Here is a 24,592-nt window from a genome sequence, read left to right on the forward strand (position 1 = left end):
TTTAATAAGAACAATAATAAACTAATACATTATTGATAAAATCATTGATAGAACAATAATAGGCTAATATCATGTTCAGTAATCTAAAATGCATCAACAAATTATAAGTAAAAATACCCTTGCAATGTCATCTGGTTCTTCTCAGCGTAGGCTTTTGCAAAATAGCCAGGTTTTCAGCTCTTTTTTAAATGTTTTCTGATTTTGCTGCATTCTGAGGTCATGCTGCTTTAGTGTTGCATGAACCACTGATAAATACAAGACCACAGAGCAGCACCAGTACCAAATCCAGTCTCTTTATTTTAAAACCCACTGCGGTGTTATTCCTTAAACATCCCCACCTAAGTCCTAGATCTAAAATACAAAGCTAAAATGCAGCAACAAAGTATAGAAACCCTACAGAATTGCCAACCCCCCTCCCTGTGCCAGCTTCCAAGATCTCTTTAGTAATATATACGGTGGCCTCGTGTATTGTCCTGCCTTCTGCTACTTTTCCACTGATTCAATCAGCCCATCCCCCCATCTTTGCTTACCTTACAGGCTTATGTGCTATGTGTAAGTATTTCTCATGTGCGCAGCCTCTTTCACATCTAAGATGCCCTTTCCTCCCTGCACCTTTTCCGCAGAGTTTGTTGGAGTTTCTTCAAGATCACAGTGTTCCCAGCCGGGGCTAGCTGTGATTTCGATTTCCAAAGCACACTGTAGTCCTAATACGTAGTTTTGGCATCACCATGTGGTCAGGATCTTGTTTTTCTGTGTTTACTGGTAAAAATATACTTGTTTGCAGAAACAGGAATTTTTTTTGTTTAATATTAGAAATAAAACTCATTGGGCCTCTCCTTCTGTCAACTATTGGGGCACAGTTCCTTAATTAAAAGCGTAAGGTGTCTTGGTGGCAGCATAAGGAGGAATTTTAGTGCTGTGTCGCTTTCTTGATGTTTCAGCTCATGGAATAGGGCAGTTTCAAAAAATATAAATGCTCAGAACAGTAGTTAGGTGCTCAGGCCATAGGGTTGTGCACTGCAATGTTGGGGGATTTGGGTTGGGATCCCTTGTCCTTTGGGGGAGTCACTTGGGCCTAGACTCAGCATAAAGTTAGCACAATCTGGGAAGGAAAATGGGAAGACATCTACCACTACTGTGACAACCCCTTGTTGCCACTGATTGGTGCCGTGGATGCGCTGGGAAGGAGGTGCTTCTTGCACTGCCAAGGGCCTTCTGAATCACAAAGGCATGCCATCTGCAAGGGGGAGCAGCAAAGACCACAGGAGAAAGGAAGGCAGAGTTTTGCCCCAGTTCCCTATGGTTCTGTTCAGTTGTGCACATTACTTTTGTTAAATAGAAGTGATAACTGCAGAAATGAGGATCTTGAAATAATCCAAACAGGAGCAAGATTAAAGTATAAACTTGAACTTGTATGCCTGACAGGCAGAACACTAAAGGTCAGCTTTATTTATTTATTTTTATTTATTTAGATTTATATTCCACTTTTCACAGCGCTTCAAAGTGAATTATATTCATGTGATAGAGGAGGGATTTCTCTGTGTTTGATCCCTTGGGCGCTGAAATGTTCAGTACAGGTAAACGTTTTGTACATGAGCATTGTTCCTGGGTGCATTGCAATTAATTTAATTTTCATCATTTTAATTAATTCAGGGAATGAATATGGGGGACTTTGTGTTCCTTGCTTTGAGTGGGGTTTTTTGTGCTTTTTTTTTTTTTTTTTTTTTTTGCTCATTCTGGATCCCAGCATCAACCACCACTATGCTGTGATTATTTCTGCAATAAAAAAAACCCACAAAGATGTATGGAAATGGACAATAAAAACAGGATGATCAATTTTTAAAGCAAATCTCCATGAGAAAGTTCTGGAATGCCCTCTAGAGATCTGTTCTTGCCTTTGTTTTTTGTTTGTAGGGGTATATGCATGGATTGGCATCAATTTTGTTCTTGGTCGATTTGAGCATGTTGAGGATGGTAAGTAACAGTCAAGCAACTGCATCTCCTGCAGAAGATCAGAATGTGCCACCCTGTGGGTTATCTGCCAGGCTGGGGTTGCATTCGGGACTGGCCCAGGTCAGCACATTTTCATATAGGCCAAATGAAATGAGACTTCTTCACAGCCCCACCAACCAGGATCCCGCTCCATATAGTTTGTGTAGCTTCAGGATGTATGGCTTTCTATTTGCAATGCTACTGTAAGTACCGTTCAGAAAGACCAGGGGGAAAAAAGCCATTTAAATAACATGTGTATAAATTAATTAATTTAGATACTTGACACAATTGGCACACCAGGTGTATCAATCCACAGCATTATCCCTCTGTGTTATCACCATCGAATTGTGTGCTGTTTTGGCCTTCTTTGTAAGCCCTTCACCTTTCCATTTCATCCCTTTTACAGCGTCCTCTTTGCTGGTTTGTTTTTTCTCAGGGTCTTGCCATGCTTTCTGTATTCAGTCTATACTCTATTTTAGTTCTCACTCACTAATTTTGAGGACAGTTTGTAATGAACGTATGTACATAGCGATGTATGTGTGTAGGCCGGCTGTCAGAAAATTACCCTCAATGCAGCCGTAATAAGAGGAGGAGACAGATAGGAGACAGTGACCAGCTTGCAAATGGAGCAAATTAAACAGAGAGATGGGCTCCTAACCCTTCTGACTGGACCACCTAGTTACTGTGGCGTGAAGCATACTTCAGTTTGCAGATAGCTGTCGAAAGTTTAATAACCATAATCAATTTTGATCTTGCAGTGCTCTCTGTACATCCTGGGAATGGAGTTTAGAAGGCTATTTTAAAATTGCATTTCCCATGATGCACCTGCTTGCCCCAGAGCAGGGAGATGCTGTTGGCTATTTGGTTTGTACAAGGCCAGGATGCAAGTAGAGTCTTGCCAGAAATGCCTGTGACTGCCATAGTTTGCACAGGGCTGGTGCACCAATCCTGGCCCTATCGGAAGCACCTGCTGCACCTACTGGAGGTGAGGGGTGTCAGGTGATGGGGCAGGGAGATGAGTCCTGGGGCTGTATGATGGTGCAAGTGCTGACTCTCTGCATATTGCTTATATATTGAATTGTGAAGGGCATTAGCATCCAATTTGGCTGAAAATTGTAACAAAAATGCTAATTAAGAGTTAGCTGAATAGATCCCAGGGTAAACATTGCACCATGCAGCATGGCTAAATAGAACCATATAGGAAAACTGCAGTAATATGTAGCTGCCTTTTAGGAAGGGTATCTGGAGCATGTTAGGGTTAAGAAAGTAAGCCACGCACATACAATTTAATTTTGAAATATATGTGTGTTCCCTTGTCTTTCCCTCATCAAAGCCCAGCCACAGAAATAGCAGGGCCAAAGTACATGGGTTTCTGTATATCTTCAGGTTTCCCTTAGAAACTTCACTACCTCATATGCAGATACAAAAGTGTATGCATACTTTACCATTCCTGTACATACCCAGATCAGTCCAGACAAATGGGTTTATGCATCCCTACCAGCAGATGGAGGTAGAGAACAAAACTTTGAGGCACTGCTACTTAACCTAGAGTGCCATCTGCTGTCCCTCAGTATTTCTCTGTCTCCAGCAGATGGTAGAAGTGCTAAACCTGCAGTCTGGAAAATAAGTCTCTAGAACAAGCCTCCTCTGGAGAGAGCAAGACTCGCCAGTTGGCGTGCTTGCAGGCTGGAGTGGCTTATGTTGCAGATGCACTGTATGACTTAGTGCGCACTTTGGCCAGAAGCATGGTCTTGGCAGTAACAGGCTTTTGTGGCTGCGGAATTGGTCCGTGGACATGTGATCCAAGGCACAGTTGTGTAATCTTCCATCCAAAGGAAGGCTCCTTTTTGGGGAGGATTTGGACCAGCTGATGAAGACTTTGGGGGGGGGGAGTCCAAAGGTAGCAGGTTGCCGGAAGATAAAAAGTCCACCTGGAAGGTCTTCCCATTGCGGACCCGTTTTCGGAAGTCATGTAGGTTCCATGCTGGCAAGGCCTCCTCTGGGGCAGGTGCAAAGCAGATTAGTGGAAGGCAGCAGTCCTTTGGAGGCTCCCACAGATCTTCCAGAGATAGTGCCAGCCAAGGGGCCAGTGGCGGAAAGTCATCCCAATAAAGCCCATTTGGCCCATTCTGCCGTAGAATCGGTAGGGGGCAGATTGTCCAGCTTTTACGAGGAGTGGGTAAAGATTACCTGGGACCGTTGGGTGCTGGAGGTGGCATGAGACGGTTACGCATTTTCTCATCCCATTAGGGAAGCCTTTCTAGAGTCCCACGTGGCCTCAGAGCAAGCGGGAGGTGGTGTGGGGGACTCTACAGCGGCTGTTGCGGCTAAATGCCATAGTTCCCGTCCTGAAGAGCAGGGATGGGCAAGGTACTCTATTTATTTTGTGGTACCCAAGAAGGAAGGAAAATTGCGGCCCATCCTCAACTTGCAGAAGGTCAACAGGGCCCTGAAAGTCCCTTGCTTTCAAATGGAAACTTTGTGAACGGTGATTGCCACAGTCCACAAAGGAGAGTTTCTGGTGTCGCTGGATTTGACGAGGACTATCTTCCTATTCCCACTCGAAAGGACCATCAAAGGTTTCTTTGGCTCATGGTTTTGGGACAACAATACCAGTTCCGAGCTCTTCCCTTCGGCTTGGCCACGGCACCGTGCACCTTCACAAAGGTGATGGTAGTAGTGGCTGCCGCCATTCGGCAGGAAGGGATTCTGGTTCACCCTTATCTGGACGATTGGCTCGTTCAAGCAGAGACAAAGGAGGAGTGCGTGCGGTCACCTTGCGGATGTTGGGATGGGTGATCAATATGGCAGAGTCACCTGGTGCTGACCCAGAATTTGGAATATCTGGGGGTGCTGTTCGACACCCAGAAGGGCAAGGTGTTTCTCACTCCAGAGAGATTGACAAGGTTACAGTTGCAAGTGATGTGTCTGAGATTGTCGCTGACAACAGCCTGGGATTATTTACAGGTTCTGGGGTCCATGGCTTCCACGTTGGACTTGTTGCCGTGGGCTTTCGCACACTTGAGGCCATTGCAGAACGCGCGTTTATTCAGATGGAATCCGGTGTCTGAGGAGTATCAGCTGCCGTTGCCACTTCCTCAAGGTTCCAAGGTTCCAGGTCCAGTCTGTCATGATGGCTTTCACGGCCAAGTCTGGAAAAGGGTCGGGACTTGGAAAATCCAGACTGGGTGGTGGTGACTACGGATGCCAGTCTCAAAGGCTGGGGAGTGGTGTGCCTGGTGAAGATGGCACGAGGTCTTTGGTCACAACAGGAAAGTTCCTGGTCAGTCAGTTGCCTGGAAACAAGGGAGGTACGACGGGTGCTGAAAGCCTTTCTTCCTTGGGTAGGAGGCAGGATGGTCCGGGTATTCTCAGACAATGCGACCACAGTGGCATACGTCAACTAGCAAGGAGGGGGAAAAAAAGAGTAAAGCGGTGGCCCTGGAAGCCCGGCTGTTGTTTGCCTGGGTGGAGAATCATCTCAAGGGAATTGTGGCCTCCCATGTCATGGGGTCAGACCATCTGCAGGCGGATTTCCTCAGTAGGCGGCAGTTGGATCCGGGGGAGTGGAAATTGTCCCCAGAAGCTTGGAGCCGCATCTGTGCCAGGTGGGGTGTTCCCCAGTTGGACCTTATGGCGACAAGACCAAAAGCAGACAACAAGGTTTCTAAGTCACAGAAGAGAGGTCGCCACAGTGGGGCTGGATGCTCTTGTGTGTCCTTGGCCATTCCTGTATGTTTCCCCCATGGCCATTGGCGGGCAAGTGCTACGGTGAATAGAGTCCTACCCGGGGTCCATGGTTCTGGTGGCTCTGGAGTGGCCACGACATCCGTGATTTGTGGATCTAGTACATCTCGTGCAAGAGGTCCCTCTCAGACTGGCCCACCTGCCATGCTTGCTGCTACAAGGACCCATATTTTTGGATCGGGAGGATCAATTCTGTCTCGCGGCTTGGCTTTTGAGAGGTGGTTCCTGCTACTGAAGTGGTATTCAGAGCCAGTTGTTGCTGGCCCGGAGGCCAGCTACATCTTTAGAGTATTTCAGGGTCTGGAGGACATTTGAGTCATGGTGTCTTCCGAGGTGGTTGGATCCTTTGCATGTGGACATTATGTAAATTCTGGCCTTCTTGTTGAAGGGTTTGGCTTATAACTCTCTCCACATTCAGGTTGCGACCTTGGGTTCCCTTAGGGGCAAGTTGCGGGGTAGGTCATTGGCCTCTCACCCTGATGTGGTTCGCTTCCTTAAGGAGATGAAACATTTACGGCCACTGGTTCGAAAGCTGTGTCCAGAATGGAACCTGAATTTGGTTCTGCAAGTGCTCTGTGGTGCGTCCTTTGAGCCTTTGAAAAGTGCGACATTGAAGGACCTCACGCCGAAGACTGTGTTTTTGGTGGCTATTTGTTTGGCCCGTAAGATTTTGGAGCTTCAGGCTCTATCGTGCAGGGATCCTTTCTTGCGCATTTCTAATGAGGGGGAAACCTTTTTGCCGAAGGTGGTGTCCTCTTTTCATGTTGATCAGTTGGTGGAGCTTCTGAACTGGTCCAAGGATTTCCTGCGGGAAAGGGAGTTACATCTTTTAAATGTGGGTCGGATATTTTTGCGGTATCTGGAGGTCACTAAGCCTTTCCAGCGATCGGATCATCTTTTTGTGCTGTTCGGGCCCAAGATTGCTCGTTGGCTAAAGGAGACCATTTGTTCTGCGTATATTAGTAAGGGTCGCAAGATTCCAGTGGATCTAAAAGGGCATTCAATAAAAGCACAGGCAACCTCTTGGACAGAAAGAGATCTAGGCGTCATAGTGGATAACACATTGAAATTGTCAGTTCAGTGTGCTGCGGCAGTCAAAAAAGCAAACAGAATGTTGGGAATTATTAGAAAGGGAATGGTGAATAAAACGGAAAATGTCATAATGCCTCTGTATCACTCCATGGTGAGACCGCACCTTGAATACTGTGTACAATTCTGGTCGCCGCACCTCAAAAAAGATATAATTGCTATGGAGAAGGTACAGAGAAGGGCTACCAAAATGATAAAGGGGATGGAACAGCTCCTCTATGAGGAAAGGCTGAAGAGGTTAGGGCTGTTCAGCTTGGAGAAGAGACGGCTAAGGGGGGATATGATAGAGGTGTTTAAAATCATGAGAGGTCTGGAACGAGTAGATGTGAATCGGTTATTTACTCTTTCGGATAATAGAAAGACTAGGGGGCACTCCATGAAGTTAGCGTGTGGCACATTTAAAACTAATCGGAGAAAATTATTTTTTACTCAATGCACAATTAAACTCTGGAATTTGTTGCCAGAGGATGTGGTTAGTGCAGTTAGTGTAGCTGTGTTTAAAAAAGGATTGGATAAGTTCTTGGAGGAGAAGTCCATTACCTGCTATTAATTAAGTTGACTTAGAAATTAGCCACTGCTATTACTAGCAACAGTAACATGGAATAGACTTAGTTTTTGGGTACTTACCAGGTTCTTATGGCCTGGATTGGCCACTGTTGGAAACAGGAGGCTGGGCTTGATGGACCCTTGGACTGACCCAGTATGGCATGTTCTTAGAGTGTCAGTTGCTCTCACCTCAGGAAATTTGTAGGGCAGCAATGTGGTCCTTTCTTCATACTTGCACCAGACGTTGTTTGGATGTGCGGGCGCAGGAGGATGCGTCCTTTGGTGAGAGTGTGCTGCGAGTGGATCTTTCGGCTTCCCACCCAGTTTAGGGGTGCTTGGGTACATCCCATTTGTCTGGACTGATCTGGGTATGTACAGGAAAGGAAAATTGGTTCTTACCTGCTAATTTTCATTCCTGTAATACGACAGATTGGTCCAGGGTCTGTCCCTGTCACTGTCAAAAGACTGTTTCCTGCTGATTGTTGTACAATTTTTCTAAGAGTTTTATTCAGTTGTACATATGTTTTTTGTGGGCTGGAGGTGACCTAGGCTCCAGTGGAGGGGGTTTCAGCCCCTTTTTTTTTTCCGGTTCACCCTGGTAGAGGTTTGAGGTTTATCTTGGCTTGGGTACTGAGGGGACAGCAGGTGGCCTCCATCTGCTGGTAGGAATGCATACACCCACTTGTCTGGACTGATCTGTGGTATTACAGGAATGGAAATGGAAAGAACCAATTTTCCTTTAGGCGGCTTATTGAAAGTTGCTCCCATGGTGGAAGACGACAGGTGCGGATTGTTTTGGCCATCCAGTGTCCCCAGTTGTTTTCCTGCCTGGTTCTCTGCCACTTTGGATACATTCTTTCCTGAATAACATGTCCTGCTTGTTGTCTAGAAGATGATGCAGTGGTGGAAGTGAACATTCCTGGAAGCGAGAACAAAGAAGTTGTACTCCGAAAGCGGACAGCTGGAATCCTGGACATGGGCGGCGTGTCGACTCAGATAGCGTACGAAGTCCCTAAAACTGTAAGCTTTGCCTCCTCACAACAGGTTATTATCTGTATAACTTTATTTGCTTTTTATTTTGCTTTGCTTTCCATTAATTCCACTTCCATCCGTTTTTGTTTTTTTGAGTTCTGAACATCATTACTGTCCTCACTCTGGTACCATTTCTCAAAACCATGGCGACTGAAGATGCGGCCCTTGATGCATATCAGCTAAGATACTTGTACTTTTTTTTTATTGAAATTGTTTTATTAGTGCTCATTCCACCATTTTTTTGAATTGGTCCCATTTAGCAAAAGATCCATTTCTGTGAAGATAGGACATTTTAAGTTTAGATCTTAGCAGGAAAAACAGCTTGTAAGTTTACCAGAATCACCTTTGAAAACGTTTGGAGATGAGAGCACTTTGGTATAGCACCACAAAAATGCAAATACAGGTCACTAGCACTCCGAGATCTTTTAAGTTTGTAAGACTTGCCCTACCTGTTCTTCAGCATTAAATCATTTCCTCCCCCTCCCTAAACCAGTGTATTTTCAGGTAGTGAGAGCAACTGAAATTGTTGGTTAAATTGTAAAAGGATCTTTGCAAGTGCTGTCATTATATAGAAAATTGTCAATAGTGGGGGCAGGAGGTGGTAGATGTGTGAGTGTGGGGTGAGCATAAGTATAGTAAGGACTGTGGAGGAGGAAAGAGGGGAACGTGCGCACGTGTGTGTAGAGATGAGAGGGAGAGAGAAGCAGTGATGTGCTTGGGGTGATTATTTTTTTAAGCTCTGTGATTGTTTTCTTAATGCAAAGGGCACTGTGGAGAGAGCTATGCTTTAATCTGGATCAGTGTGCAGGGAAATGCAGCTAAGTAACCAGCAGGATTTAAAATGCACTGCATCAGTGAAACAAGTGCAGTGAAGTCTGGGCCTTCCAGAAATCCTAGTGCATTTTAACATACTTTTTAGTTAATGAAGGTTTTCCCCCTTTTTTTCCCCCCTTTGACAGTCAGCCAACTAAACATAACAAAACTAATATAAAACCAAACAGTCCGAAGAGAGAGGTCATATGAATTAATATCCGTGAAAAGGATTGAACTCTCAGTGGCTCAACTCAAATAAGTATTGCTCAAAAGTCTCTGCATTTTTATGGCGCAGTCCATAATCTTAAATCTGTCCACAAGAGTCAAAGAGTCGTGCATCTCATTTATTAAGAATTATTTATTTGTTTTTCCATCCTTTTGGTAAATCAGGCCCTGTTTAGTATTGGTCAATGACATGAAGATTAACATTGGATTTCCACTGTACAATACAGTGTTTCTGCTTAAGACAGGAGTGGCGTTGAAGCTTTGTCCCCAAACATCAATAATAGGTAAAACTATACCCAAAACATATAGGGCTCTATTCACTACTGATGATGATCAATAACTACTTGTAACATTTTAACAAAGTCTTCAAGATATGCCATGGAAGTCCATATCCAGTAGGATGGCGAGCGACAAACTTATGCAGGTCAATTTACCCTGATAACATTAGCTGAATATTCAGGAGGACAAGTGTTCCACTGAATATACTGTTACCCGGTGTATCTACCCAGCTAGTCCCTATAGCCAAGAGTTTGCTTTTTATTTTTGAGGGAAGGTTGGAGGAGGAGATGATTGAGCTCTGTGCCCAACTGTTTTTGTTAAATGTTTTGGGAGCTGGAGCAGAGGAGAGGTTAGGCACTGCTGTTGGATAGGACCATATTTATCTGGATAAATCATCCATATACCTCTGAATATTGGAGTTATCCAGATAAGTTAGTCCTACCCCAAAACACTCCTGGAATTCCCCCAGTTTAATCCTCAAAGTTTATCTGGGTAATGACTTAGTTTACCCAGACAAACCTCTTTGAATATGGACCTCATGGTATCTAGTATTTCTTTTCCTGGCCATGATAAACACATGCCCATTAAATAAGCTGTTTTACTCTATGAATACCTAAAAAGAATTGTCATACCATCTTAAAACATTATAGCAGGGGTTCTTTGAACAAATAAAGGACTGTAGTTTGCATCATCGTGCTTTTACCTTTGAAAAACACCTCCCAGGACCTAGTTTTCCCCAAAATCTGATCATTTCTGGCACCCAAGTGTATCATAGTTTATTAGCTCCTAGCTTAAACTGCATGAGCAGCTACTTTTCATACCAAGTTACATATTTCCCTCCTGTCAGTATAAAACTTTTCTTGCCTTCAATTTTTTTTATGTGAAAAAATAACAGAGAAATGTTTAGTGAAGAGTGATAGATATTTTAAAATAATTCTCCCTTTAGTGAATAGATCCTATCAGGTCATGTTATGAAAAGAATTTATCCATATATGTGACTGATTAATGTATATATATTGCACAGCACTTAAATGATGGTTCATGCTAGAAAATCCAGTTGTTCAGATAAACTTCAGTGAGAACATTAATCAGGGATTCATTAGCATTGCTTCAGTAGTTTACTTTTCAGAAACGTTTTGGTTTTTTTCCTCATTTATTTTTCATAATGCTTCACAGGAAGAGGTGGCCAAAAGCCTGTTAGCCGAGTTTAACTTGGGCTGCGATACCCATCAAATGGAGCACGTGTACAGGGTGTACGTGGCCACCTTCCTGGGGTTTGGTGGCAATGCAGCACGCCAGCGCTACGAAGACCATATCTTTGCCAGCACAATGCAAAAAAATAGGTACCCTTTTCTGCAGTAATCTTCTTTTTCTCTCCATGTTTTGTGGATGTTATATGATGTGACAGTTCTGCTAAGCACTGATAAACTTTCATCTTACCCAGGCTTCTGGGTAAGCAGACAGGAATGGCACCAGACAGCCCATATCTGGATCCCTGCCTGCCCTTAGATGGCGCGGATGAAATTCAGCAGAATGGGCAGCGCATGTACCTTCGTGGGACCGGAGAATTTAACCTGTGTCGGGAGGTGATCCAGCCATACATGAACAGGACTAATGAGACGCAGACCTCCCTGAATGGCATCTATCAGCCCCCGGTGCTGTATCAGAACAGCGAGTTTTATGGCTTCTCAGAGTTCTACTACTGTACTGAAGATGTCTTGCGCATGGGTGGAGATTACAACGCTGCTAAATTCATAAAAGCTGCAAAGGTACGTTGGTTCCATTATTTTCCCACCCGCTGATTGGAGATAACCTGTAGTCCTTAGTATTTTTTACTTTTTACCCTGACAGACCTTGGGCATTTGCAGAAATAAAGCTTGTAGGTAAAATAAGAAAAATCTCCAGCAGTGTCTGTTGCTTGATGTTTCAGCATTGATCTACTTTAGCAATAATGTTTTTTTACACTGCAATGCTCCAACCCTCTGTGTGACTGATTTCTGGTAGCCAGGACAGATTAAAGCTACATCCCTAGCAAAATGTTTTTAGAGATTTCAGTTAGCAATTCAAACAAAAAGGATCTGTAAGACTGCCCCTTTTTTTCCCTCTTGGTTTATATCATTCCTGAATAGAGATCTGTGATTCATGTGTTTGAAGGCGCCTAGCATTGTGAACTAAGGTGAATTAATATCCTCTTGCTGATCTTTAGTAAAACACAGTACAGGCATCTCACTGATCAGAGGAGATACTGGGATTGAGTTTTAAAAATAGAGTAATTGGCCAAAATAAATTACTTATGCATATTTTAATTTAAAAAGTAAAAATATAAGAATAAAGCATTGGAATAGAAAAGAAACGAGACATGGAAACTGATTCAAAATAAGTATTAAGAGAGCTGAGACAGAAGCAAGATGCTATGTGTGAACATGTCGAGCTAGGACGGCTCCTTTAAGAACTGATTTATTTCATATGTAAATAGTACACTTATTACTGCTGTCTACCAGCAATTATATAACTATAACTTTTCAGAAATGTAATTGTGACATTTCTCTGCACCCATGCAAAAGATCTTTCATGTAAGTTAATCTTGCGCAGATCTGGATTTGAGCACTTGATGTAGCCATGCCTGCAAAATACCTCGTTCCTCTTCAACCAGCTGGACTAGTTAAGATGCATGGAGTAATGCCTCCCAACCAGCAGATGGAAATGGAGACTAATAGGTTTGCTGACCTCAGCCTGCTAGTATGCTCTGTCTCTAGCAAATGTCAGGAAAGCATCCCATGCTATGAGTTGAGGCCTGGTGGTGAAGATAAAAATTTGGATTGCAACTTCTGAGATGAAAGTCTTGCATTCCCTCCCTCAGCTATGATCACTAGAATTATTCTTTCCCCCTCCTCCCCTCCCCCCCCCCCCCCCCTCATGTTTTTCGCTTTTGTGGTCTCTCCTCTTGTAAAAAAAAAAAAAAAAAAAAAAAAAAAAAAAAGCAGAACGGTTTGCTGTCTGAAGGACTGCAGGCTGAGGGAAAGGAAGGAAGCAATGGTATCTCTTCCATGCGGGAAGTACTTGGTAGTTTGCAGTGTGTGTGGATCGTGCTGTCAGGCGCCAGGAGGGGGCAGCCTCTAAATTTGTGAGGAGAAGGGGGAGAGAGGGCAATACGAGGAATCGTCTGCAAGCCAGTCCCACTGGCATGCTTGCTGCCGCGTTGGGAACAGTGGCTATATTGGAATCACGAGAATGGCATAGCTCAGAACAGGGGCCTTCTACACTATTTCCAGTGGTCTCAGACATTGCAGCCCACGGCTTTTCTGGGTGGAGTTCCCAGAGGAGCAGCTCCCATGTCTTCAGATGGAGATGTGATTGCTGCCTCTTCCTGGGCCTCTGTTCTCACAGAGTTTGTAAAATGTTTGCATGAAGCCCCTGCCTGTAGAACAGAGTGCAGCTCCGGGTTTCTCTCCTGCAGGAACCCCTCCTCGGGAACACTTTCTGGGAATCCAGAGCAAAAGAATGAGAAAAGAGAGGAGGCTTGAAAGGGAGAAAGTCCTGTGGTTTTGGATCTGTTACTTGTGTACCTTAAGATTTTAAGAGAAAATGGCAGTGAGGGAGAGTCCAAGGAGGAGGAATGTTCCCTAGAGAAGAGGCTAATTCAGCTATGGTTCAGTTGTTCCACAAAGAGGAACTGTCTCGCATAGTTTTACAGTCCTGAAGAATGCTGGACATAAGATAGGAACCTGTTAACTCAGAAGACCATATAATGTCGAGTTTAAGGAAATCATTCAAAGCGTTTCGGTGGCATAGATAAGGATTTGATATCTGTGTAATGCTTCAGAGTTAAATCTTAAACAAGGTAAGACTATGACAAGGGTGAATCTTCTCCTGGCTCAGAAAAGGGAAAAGCTGGCATTTCCGTAAGTGGATGCACTTGTGTCTTCTGTCACTAGGAAGACCACTGTTCCTGTGGAAGGGGGGCTCTGCCCCCAAGATGCTCAGGATAGGAAGATAGAGGCTGTGCGTAAGTGGGCTTTTGAGGCTGCTGATTTTGTGCTTTAGGTTGCTGTGTGCAGAAGGTTCCTTGGAGTGCAGGGAGGGGGGGGGGGGAATAGAACGGAGGATGCAGTTCAGATTGGAACTTAGGGTATCCTTTTTGGTAGGTGCCTCATCTGATTTGGTCTGGTTTTCAGCCAAGAGTATGGCTTCCATTGTAGCTGTCTATTGTTTGCTGTGGCTATGTAGCTGGTAAGCAGTTTCAGTTTCCAAGGCAAGGTGGACCAGATGTTCCTTCTAGGGAATATTCGTTTTGGAGAAGATTTTAGAAAAGCTGGTGAAAGCACGGTGGGAAATCAAAAGTCCCCAAATTGCTGTCAGGGTCTAGCTTAGATACAAGGCAGCAGGTATGCCTTTTCAGTGATGGGGCAGGGGACATCTTCAGTGTTGGAGTCTCCCTATTGGGTTGGCCGCCGCTCCAAGATTTTTTTCCATGTTGATGGTTGTGGTTGTGGCCCTGAATAGAGAAGGTATTATGGTGCATCTGCATCTGGACGACTGGTGGATCTGACCAAAGTTGGCTCAGGAGAGCGAATTGGCAACAGCCAGAGTAATGCAGTTATTGCAGGATCTGAGCTGGGTTTCCAGTTTCAGCAAGAGCATCTTGCTTTCCTCTTGATTATTAGAGTACTTGGGGATTCAGTTTAACACCAGGGAGGACTGGTTCTGGTTGACGGACATAAAGATCAAGAAGTTGCAGAACCTAGTGCATAATAGAAGGACTAGGGGGCATTCCATGAAGTTAGCAAGTAGCACATTTAAGACTAATTGGAGAAAATTCTTTTTCACTCAACGCACAATAAAGCTCTGGAATTTGTTGCCAGAGGATGTGGTTAGTGCAGTTAGGGTAGCTGGGTTCAAAACAGGTTTGGATAAGTTCTTGGAGGAGAAGTCCATTAACAGCTATTAATCAAGTTTACTTAGGGAATAGCCACTGCTATTAATTGCATCAGTAGCATGGGATCTTCTTGGTGTTTGGGTACTTGCCGGGTTCTTGTGGCCTGGTTTGGCCTCTGTTGGAACCAGGATGCTGGGCTTGATGGACCCTTGGTCTGACCCAGCATGGCATGTTCTTATGTTCTTATGGTTTTATAGAGGATTCAGAGATCCATGGTGTGGATTTATCTTCAGGTGTTGGGTTCCATGGTGACTACCTTGGATGTAGTGCCTTGGGCAAGAGGCAACATGAGTCCCTTGCAGAGGGGCTTGTTCACAAAGTGGTCTCCTCAGTCCCAGGTGTATTTCATGAGACTTCTTCTGGTGACATGAGGCAGAGAGAGTTTTGCTTTGGTAGCTAGTATGTAACAACCTGACAGGAGGCGTGGATAATGGTGTCCCTGGGAAGTGAAGCATATTTGCCTTCAATAAAAGAATCAGTACCTCCCTGGATCTGGAATTTGGTTGGTCATCCTTTTGAGCTTCTGCGAGGCATCACTTAAGCTGCTTACTCTTAATGATGTGTTTTCTGGTGGCAGTCTATTCCAGCAGATGAATTTCAGAGCTGCAGACTCTGTTGTATAGAGATCCCTTTTAGGTTCTTCCGCCAAGGAGATGTAGATTTTCCTGGTTACTTCATTCCTTCCTTAGATGGTTTTGCATTTTTTCTTCTTAACCAGATGGTGTGTCTCCCTTCCTTTCAAGGGGACTCTAGAGAAGTGAATGCTCAGTTTCATCATTCATGTATTAGGAGAGTTATGCTGTAATTAAAAGTCACTAATAGTTTCATAATCTCAGAGTATCATTTGTTTGGTTTAATGGTTCTAAAAGGGTCTGAACAGCTTTGAAGGGAAGGAAGTGATGGGGGAGGCTTACATATCCAAGGGATTGCGGCTTCCTAAGAAATTAAGAGCACACAGCTGGTTTCATGGATAGAACTTCTCCCCTGGTGTCGTCATTGGAGATTTGCAGAGTGGTGATCTCCTCTTTCTTGTACGCTTATTTAAAGCTCTATCATCTGAGCCAGGGAAGAGGCTTTCTTTGGTTCAGAAATCTGGAGAGCAGGCTTGGCAGTGGAGGGATAGCTTGGGTGCATTCCATGCATCTGAACTGGTCTGGTTGGATGAAGTGGAAGGAGAAACTAGTTCTTACCTATTCATTTTCTTCCCTTGAGTCCGGCCAGACCAGTCTAGTACCCTCCCTTTTCTGCCAAATGTATTATTCTCTGGATTCATTTTCTGACAACTTCTTGCATGTGCTCGTTAGCAGTAGTAATAAACCTTATCGAGGAATGCAGGTTGTTTCTTCCATTTCTTGTTTCTGTGTTTCTCCCTTGGAAGCCCTCTGGTTTTTGCTTGGTTTGTTGAGGGAAAGTTTTTAGTGTATTAAAAATGTTTATCCTAGCCTGTTATATAGAATACTGGCAGGCTGAGGTTAGTGCAGGAACCTATAAGGGGTGATATCAGCAAACCTGTTAATCTCTGTCTCCATGTGCTGGTTGGGAGGCATCAACAACGACAGAACCTAACTATGAATCTGTCTTTCAATATATAGATCTTCAACCAGTATTGTAATGTACTTTAAATTTACTATAGTCCGCTTTGAGGCCATTCATGGTAAAAAGCAGAATATCAAATGTCAATAAATAAAAAATATCCCTGTGCTTCTGGACTGGTCTGGCCGGACTCAAGGAAAGGAAATTATCGGGTAAGACCTAATTTCTCCTTTCTCCCTAGAGCAGGGGTCAGGAACCTTTTTGGCTGAGAGAGCCATAAATGCCACATATTTTAAAATGTAATTCCATGAGAGCCATACAATATGTTTAAAACTAAATATAAGTAAATGTGTGCATTTTATGTAAGATCACACTTTTAAAGTACAATAAGTCTCTGAAAATATTACACCAGGCCTTAAGACACCAATACATCTCCTATTAGGAAAACGGACCAAGTCAGGCTGCTATAGAGTCCTACACAGAAACTACACGCCAGCAGAAAACCTCACCTGAATCACGTACTGTCCCTCACCTAACATAGAATAAAGAGACCAAAACGCATAACAAGAAGCATACAGAAAAAAATGAATTGGAAACTGCAACAAGCCAGAGTCTCTGTATGCAGTGTAACAAAGGAAAAAAGAAACATCACCCATCCTTATAAAACAAATCAAGAAATATAAAATCATCAGCAGTAAAACTGTACTAACAAAAAGAACATATTTCGAAACAGCTAATGAGTGGAATATCCAATAATTAAAAACACATATGAAACATTTCCAGATACCAACAAAATATTTCAAAATAGCAGACACAAAGACCCAGTAATGAAAAATAATAAGGATACAAACATTTTTTTGCTCTGCATAACTGGGAACGTTTGATATCCAGGTATCCTGAGATTGTTCTGAATTAGCAGGAGGTGGGGTGGTTTGCTTGGAACTTTCTCCTCTCTCAGTCACATACCAGCGCTCTCTCTCACACTGGCTCTCAATGACACACCTATACACACATGCTCTCAGTACTCACATATACACGTTTTTTCTCACTCACTTATATAGGCTCTTAATTACACATTTACACACATGCTGTCTATCTTTTCACGCTTACACACACACACAGGCTTTCAATCACATAAATACATGCTGTCTTTTTCTCTCACACACAGACTCATTCACATGCTTACAAACATGTCCTCTCTTTCTCTCATTTACACACAGGCTCTCAATCACATACTCACATGCTCCCTCACCTAAATCAGCTCTCAATCACACACAGACACACATGGTCTCTCTCTCTCATTTAAACACAGGCTCTCAATCACATACTCACATGCTCCATCACCTAAACCAGCTCTCAATCACACACAGACACACATGGTCTCTCTCTCTCATTTAAACACAGGCTCTCAATCACATACTCACATGCTCCATCACCTAAACCAGCTCTCAATCACACACAGACACACATGATCTCTCTCTTACTTATACACACAGGCTCTTAATCATACATACACATGATTTCTCTCACACACAAAGGATCTCAATCATACACACATACTCTTTCACACAAACAGGTTTTCAATCACAAACTTACACATACAGGTTCCCAATGGTAAACTTACATTCATGCTCTCTCTCTCTCTCACAGGCAGGCTCTCAATCACAGACATACTCTCTTTCACATGTACATGCTCTCAATCATTCACATACATGCAATCTCTCACTCTCTCACACAAACACACACACACACGCCCCCCCCCCCTCGCGGCCCGGAAGAGGAAGTGAAGAGTATCGGGTGCCTGCGCGGCAAGAAGAGGCCACGCTAGTGCGCTCGGCATCGGCCCAAAGAAAAGAAGACTGCAGCGCGGCTCGGAGGAAAATGAAGAGGTTCAGCCGCGGCCGATGGGACTCCACCTCCGCGAGGGCTGAAAATGAAGAGGTTAGCGTTGGGAGGAGGCTGCTGCTGCCGCGAGTTCCCGGGGTGGGGGAGAGAGAGAGTGAATGAGCGAGCAAACACCCCCACCCCGGGAACTCGCGGCAGCAGCAGCCTCCTCCCAACGCTAACCTCTTCATTTTCAGCCCTCGCGGAGGCGGAGTCCCATCGGCCGCGGCTGAACCTCTTCATTTTCCTCCGAGCCGCGCTGCAGTCTTCTTTTCTTCGGGCCGATGCCGAGCGCACTAGCGTGGCCTCTTCTTGCCACGCAGGCACCCGATACTCTTCACTTCCTCTTCCGGGCCGCGAGGGGGGGGGGGGGCGAAGAGAGCACGCCGGTGCCGCTGACTCCAGCTGTCCTGCCGCGTTCCGCCCGGGCTGACAGCATTTTAAGCCCGGGCGGAGGAGGACCGGGGAGCAGCTGGGTCAGCGGGAAAGTGTGGCGACTGTCTGCGAGCCAGATGCAGCCCTCAAAAGAGCCATATCTGGCTCGCGAGCCATGGGTTCCCGACCCCTGCCCTAGAGCATGTCACCTAACCTGGATTTATCCATATTCCTCTTTCTCCTGTGTGTATTAGGACTTCTGTGCCACCAAGTGGTCAGTTTTACGGGAGCGCTTAGATCAAGGCCTTTATGCTGCACATGCCGACGTCCACAGGCTGAAGTAAGTTCCTTCTAGAAATGTCTTGCATTCTGTAAGAAAATGGTCATTCATCTACTTAGAAGCTGAGACTGAGGGGGGAAAGTAAAAACAGAATGCTGATGAATGCCAAAGGGCAGTGAACAGGTCTGCCTTTTCCTCTGAGATTATCCAGCAGCTGTTAATATATAGGGTAAATGCTAAATAGATGGTCTCCCTGCAGGTCTGCACTCATGCAGGGAAATCCTTGAGGGAGGAGTGAACCCTGCCTCTGGTTTTCTGATTTGCTGTCATCCCTACTGACATCACTTCCCAAAAGGGCTGAGCCATCTTTGTCTTCATCTCCCCAGAACAGCAGATGCAGCATCACTGTTTCTCCAGTCATCTCTCCTTGCTGGGGTCCCTCTTGCCCACATGGCTGGATCCACAACTCAAACTTCCCTTGGCCTCTCTTTCCTCAGCCCCCACCAGCTCCAAGGTCACCCTTGCCCTAACAGGAGAAACGGTGTCCACTTTTACACCCCCACATGGTATGAGTAAGATCACACGACACAGATGGAGCAAATGGCCAAATCCTTGACTTTGGGGCCTGATCAGGGCCCAGGACAAATTTAACAGAGGCGGGCCAAAGAAGAGGAGGAAAGGGAAGGTCCTGGGTCCCGATTTGGGGGCCCCACAGGGAAGAAGGATGTGTCTGTGGCAGGGCAGGGGGAGGTGAGCGAGGCAGAGAGGAGGAAAATGAGAGGTAGAAAGGGAGTCAAATGACTACATCTGGATGGGGTAGGGGGAGAGGAAAGAAAGGCAAGGCTGTCCTTTTTTGGGGGAGAGGGGGCAAATTGATGCTGGGTTAGTCCTGCCACTGGTTCTCTAATTCCCTTTCAAAGCCACCAACATCACTGAGAGCACTGGTGTGGGCCAGAGCTACATCAGCAGACAGTCTGGACATCACTCTGCCCCCACTCTCCAAAGTTGAAATTTGGGGGGAGGGGGTGACCCCCTCATTCATGTCCCGCATGGGGGGGGCCATGTGTGCCGATTCACCCTGTTTCTCTCACTCCCCTAGGGTCTGCCCTGCACAAAGGATTCAGAGCTTCAATTTTATCTTTAATTTGCGGTCTTCCACCTGGGAGGGAAAAGAGAAATGGGCATTCCATGCTCATGTTATAGATCAGGAGTGGGCAAACTTTTTATTTTATTTACTATGTCACTGGGGCCGACCTGGCCCCAGTGACATAGTAAGGGCAAAGGGCCATCTGTGCCATTTTGATTACTGGCAGCTGACATCCCTTTGCCTTTACTATGTCACAGGGGCTACCGCTGCCATTGGTCAGCCCCAGTGACATAGTAAGGGCAAAGGACCGTCTGCGCCATTTTGATTACTGGCAGCTGACGGCCCAAGTCCAGGAGATCGCTCCTGGACCCCCGCTGGACCACCAGGGACTTTTGGCAGGGTGGGGGGTTGTAGTAAATTAATTTGGCAGGTCTTGGGGGTGGGGGGGTTTGTTAGATTTTTAGGTTTTTTTTTTTTTTTTTTTATATTCGCTCCATAAGACGCACAGACATTTTCCCCCCACTTTTTTGGGGAAAAAGTGCGTCTTATGGAGCGAAAAATATGGTAAGTTGACTTAGAAAATAGCCACTGCTATTACTAGCAACAGTAGCATGGGATAGACTTAGTTTTGTGTACTTGCCAGGTTCTTATGGCCTGGATTGGCCACTGTTGGAAACAGGATGCTGAGCTTGATGGTCTGACCCAGTATGGCATGTTCTTATGTTCTCATGCCTCCATGTCGGCTGTTATTAAGTGAACAACTATTCTGGTAGCAGGTGTGACAGCCCCTAATGATCTACAGATCAGGTCCATCTGAAGCGGATATTTGAAGTTTCGGCTTTGTGTATCCAGGCGGCTATCTGTAGCAGTTTCATGCTCCGAGTGGGCCTATGGTGGGTTCAGCAGTTGCTGAGTACCAAGGACCTCCCTTCTCAGGAATCAGTGCAGGCCGGAGCATTTGGCCGTTGCATATGGGGTGGATGCTTTATACGATCTACGTACCTCCTCCAAGACTATGGTGTCTGCAGTCTTGACGAGGAAACTCTTGTGATTATGCAACTGGTCTGCTGATGTCTCCTCTAAGGCCCAGCTGAGCGCTCTCCCTTTTAAGGGCAAGTTTCTCTTCAGTGAAGATCTAGAGCAGCTCATTAAGTCACTATGTGACAATAAAGGGGCGGATTTTAAGAGCCCTGCTCGCCGGTAAGCCTATTTTACATAGGCCTACCGGCTCGCGCAAGTCCTGGGGTTTTCGGAGGGGGCGTGTCGGGGGCGGGCCCGAACCGCGCGGCGTGTCGGGAGCGTTCTGGGGGCGGGCCCGGGGCGGCCCGGGGGCGTGGCTGCGCCCTCCGGACCCGCCCCCAGATCGCGTCCCGGCGCGCTAGCGGCCCGCTGGCGCGCGGGGATTTACGTCTCCCTCCGGGAGGCGTAAATCCCCCAACAAAGGTAAGGGGGGGGTTTAGACAGGGCCGGGCGGGGTGGGTTAGGTAGGGGAAGGGAGGGGAAGGTGAGGGGAGGGCAAAAGAAAGTTCCCTCCGAGGCCGCTCCGATTTCGGAGCTGCCTCGGAGGGAACGGGGGTAGGCTGCGCGGCTCGGCGCGCACCAGCTATACGAAATCGATAGCCTTGCGCGCGCCGATCCCGGATTTCAGCGGATACGCGCGGTTACGCGCGTATCTACTGAAGTCCAGCGTACTTTTGTTGGCGCCTGGAGCGCCAACAAAAGTACGCCTATTCGCGTTATTTGAAAATCTACCCCTTAGTGCATAAGCTTCTGGAATAAACCTAAGACAGCTAAAGGTTTTCTCCCGACCTGCTCCCACTTCCAAGGGCAGAGGCACTTTCGAAAGAGCAGGGCTCCTGTTCAGGGCCAGAGACAGGTTTCAGGAAGGTCTCCATCCTGGTCTTTGTGGCCATGGAGCATCTCGAGATGGGTTCGTCAGGGTTCTCTGGCCCTCAGTTCCTCTAAATGAGATTCGGTTGGCCCATTCCTCGATTCCAATTGTCGGCGGATGGTTGTCCCTGTTTTACAAGGAATGGGTCAAGGTAACCTCTGACCAGTGGGGCCTAAGCATCATAGAACACGGCTAAGCTTTAGAGTTTGCTCGGCCTCACTGAGACCTGTTTATGGTCTCACCATGAGGCTCCCCCTTGAAAGAGCAGATTGTTCGCCAGACCCTACACCGGCTACAGTGCCTCAGAGCCATCGTTCCCATTCCCCAAGGAGGGTGAAAGAAGGGACGTTATTCCATATATTTTGTGGTCCCGAAGATGTACGGCTCCTTCCGTCCAATTCTGGATCTGAAAAAGGTGAACAAGGCACTCAAGATACCGCATTTTTGAATGGAGACCCTGTGCTCGGTCATCGCGGCAGTCTGCAGCTGGGGGAGTTCTTGGCTTCCCTGGATCTGACGGAAGCTTTATTTATACATCGTTGTTCACAAGAATCACCAGAAGTTTCTTCACTTCATGATCCTCGGCATACATTTCCAGTTCTGTGCCCTCCCATTTGGTCTTGCTATGGCTCGTCGAACTTTCACCAAGGTGATAGTAGTAGTGGTGGTGGCAGCTCTCCAACGGAAGGGAGTTCTGGTTCACCCATACCTGGATGACTGGTTCATTCGGGCAAAGTCGAAAGAACTCTGCGAGTTGGCAGTCAACAAAGTCTTGCGCCTTCTGAAGTCCCTAGGCTGGATCGTCAATCAGGCCAAGAGTCACCTTTTACCTTCTCAGGTCCTGGTCTTCTTGGGAATGCAGTTTGACACCCGAGTGGGCAAAGTCTCCAGGAGGAGCGGATCATCAAATTGATGCAACAAGTTCATCACCTCATGTCCGTACATATTCCCAAGGTCTGGAACTATTTGCAAGTCCTTAGCTCCATGGCATCCACTCTGGAGTTAGTCCCGTGGGTGTTTGCTCATATGAGGCCTTTACAGAGAGTGTTACTCTCCTGTTGGGACCCGATGTCAAAAGAATTTCAGATTCCCTTACCATTCATAGGAGTCTGCCAGGTCCAGTCTTGGCTGGTGGCTTGTCCCAAGACACTTGAGCCGCTTGGTGGGCCTCGAGGTTCCTAAATGGGTGATACTGACCACAGATGCCAGCCTCTCCGGCTGTGGAGCTGTGTGCCAATCTCATTTGGTCCAGGGTCGGTAGTCCCTGTAAGGAGGCACGCTGGTCCATCAATCGCCTGGAAACAAGAGTGGTACATTTGGCATTACAGAACTTTCTGCCTCTCGTCCACAACTGGGCAGTGCAAGTCTTGTCTGACAATGCAACAACGGAAGCCTACATCAACCATCCAAGGGGGGGACCAAGAGTTGCCTCGGAGGCAGAGCTCCTCATGAACTGGCCCAAATAGCATCTTGCCCTGTTGGCGGCATCGCATGATTAATGATTATCAGAAGTTTTTCATCTGGCTAGGAGAACTAGTCAAGGGTGCCCCTTGTCACCACTGCTGTACATTCTGACATTAGAGCCTTTAGCAATAAAATTGAGATCTTTTGAGGCATTCCAATGACTGAAAATTCAGAACAAACACATCAAACTCATTTTGTTTGCTGACGACATGTTGTTTCTCGGCAATCCCAAGGAGAGTCTTCAAATTTATTATGGAGAGCATGCAGTTGGTTGGATACTTTTCAGGGCTAACAATAAATTATAAGAAGTCAGAGGATTTTCCCTTAGACTCAGGCTTGCCAGATAATTTGGGGGGGGAGGGTGTTCCCTTTGAAACTGGCAACAACTTCTAGTCAGTGTTTGTGTATATGGTTGGCTCAGTCAGTACAAGATCATTACTATCTGAATGTTATTACTATACTAGGAAAGCTGAAGGCGTCGCTTAGTAGATGGATGCACTTTCGTTAATGGGTAGATATGCAGTGGTTAAGATAGTGATCTTACCTAAGATGTTATACTGTTTGCAGATATTGCTTATTTGGATGAAGGAGTTAGATATTAAGAAATTTAAATCAACGATCTTAGGTTTTATTTGGTGTAATAAAAGGGCTAGGCTCAGAGTGGCTATATTAAGTGGTGATAAGGGACAGGGAGGGTTGGTGCTACCAGGCCAGTGTATCTATAATGTTGCTTGCCTATTCCACTACATTCAAGAATATGCTTCAGGGTATAATAAACATGATATAGAATGGTTAATGAAGGAGTGGACACAACCTTACAAATTAGTCAACCTCTTACACTACCCGAAGCATGTGGTATATGCATTACACTTTACTAATTTTTGGTTTAATGCTCTATGGAAGACATGGAAATGATGACGAGCGTGGATGCATAAGAGTATTACTGTTTCCCCGTTATTGCTTCTTGTGGGGAATAAAGATTTTCCTGGTGGTCTGGTTTCTTCTGTATTTCATAACTGGAGGAAGAATGGACTGTGGTGTTTGGGGCAGCTGATTGACCTAGTATTGAATTGTTATATTCCTTTCAGCAGTTGTAGGAGTGTTTATGGATATCTGCAGGCATGTCATTATTTGAAGGTTTGCAGTAGTGATTTCTCACAAGTCACTCTTTCTGAAGATGAGGAAACCTTTTTAGAGGCTTCCCTGAGGTTCAATAAGATTAGTATCTGGGTCCCAACTCCTTCAACTGATCATTTAGCCAAATGGTTGGAACTTTGAGAAGCAGATTTGCAGCTGGATATAGGGTCGAAGATATGTTAACAGCATTCGGGGCTGTATACAGAAATCTGAAAGTAGTACCTGCAATTAGTAATTCAAATAAATGGTTAAAGATCTCGATTGAGTAACTCAATAATTTAA

The 24,592-nt window shown here is 45.6% G+C and overlaps 1 protein-coding gene across 6 annotated transcripts in view; it reads left to right on the plus strand.

The window, feature by feature from the left end:
• The window catches only part of ENTPD4 (ectonucleoside triphosphate diphosphohydrolase 4), a 67,035-nt gene that overhangs the window by 29,429 nt on the left and 13,014 nt on the right, over positions 1-24,592 (plus strand). For 3 of the 6 annotated variants that reach the window (XR_003857084.1, XM_029604122.1, XM_029604121.1), the window contains exons 7-11: positions 1,915-1,974; positions 8,264-8,418; positions 10,900-11,066; positions 11,168-11,492; positions 18,706-18,791. Coding sequence is in view for 5 of the 6 variants with exons in the window: in XM_029604122.1 (XP_029459982.1) it covers positions 1,915-1,974; positions 8,264-8,418; positions 10,900-11,066; positions 11,168-11,492; positions 18,706-18,791 (793 nt within the window). In the remaining variant the exon portion in view is untranslated. The remainder of the gene's footprint in view (positions 1-1,914; positions 1,975-8,263; positions 8,419-10,899; positions 11,067-11,167; positions 11,493-18,705; positions 18,792-24,592) is intronic. The other 3 variants (XM_029604125.1, XM_029604124.1, XM_029604126.1) reach the window with 3 other exon arrangements.

This window comes from Rhinatrema bivittatum, chromosome 5, assembly GCF_901001135.1.
Source record: "Rhinatrema bivittatum chromosome 5, aRhiBiv1.1, whole genome shotgun sequence".
Classification (NCBI taxonomy): Eukaryota; Metazoa; Chordata; class Amphibia; order Gymnophiona; family Rhinatrematidae; genus Rhinatrema; species Rhinatrema bivittatum.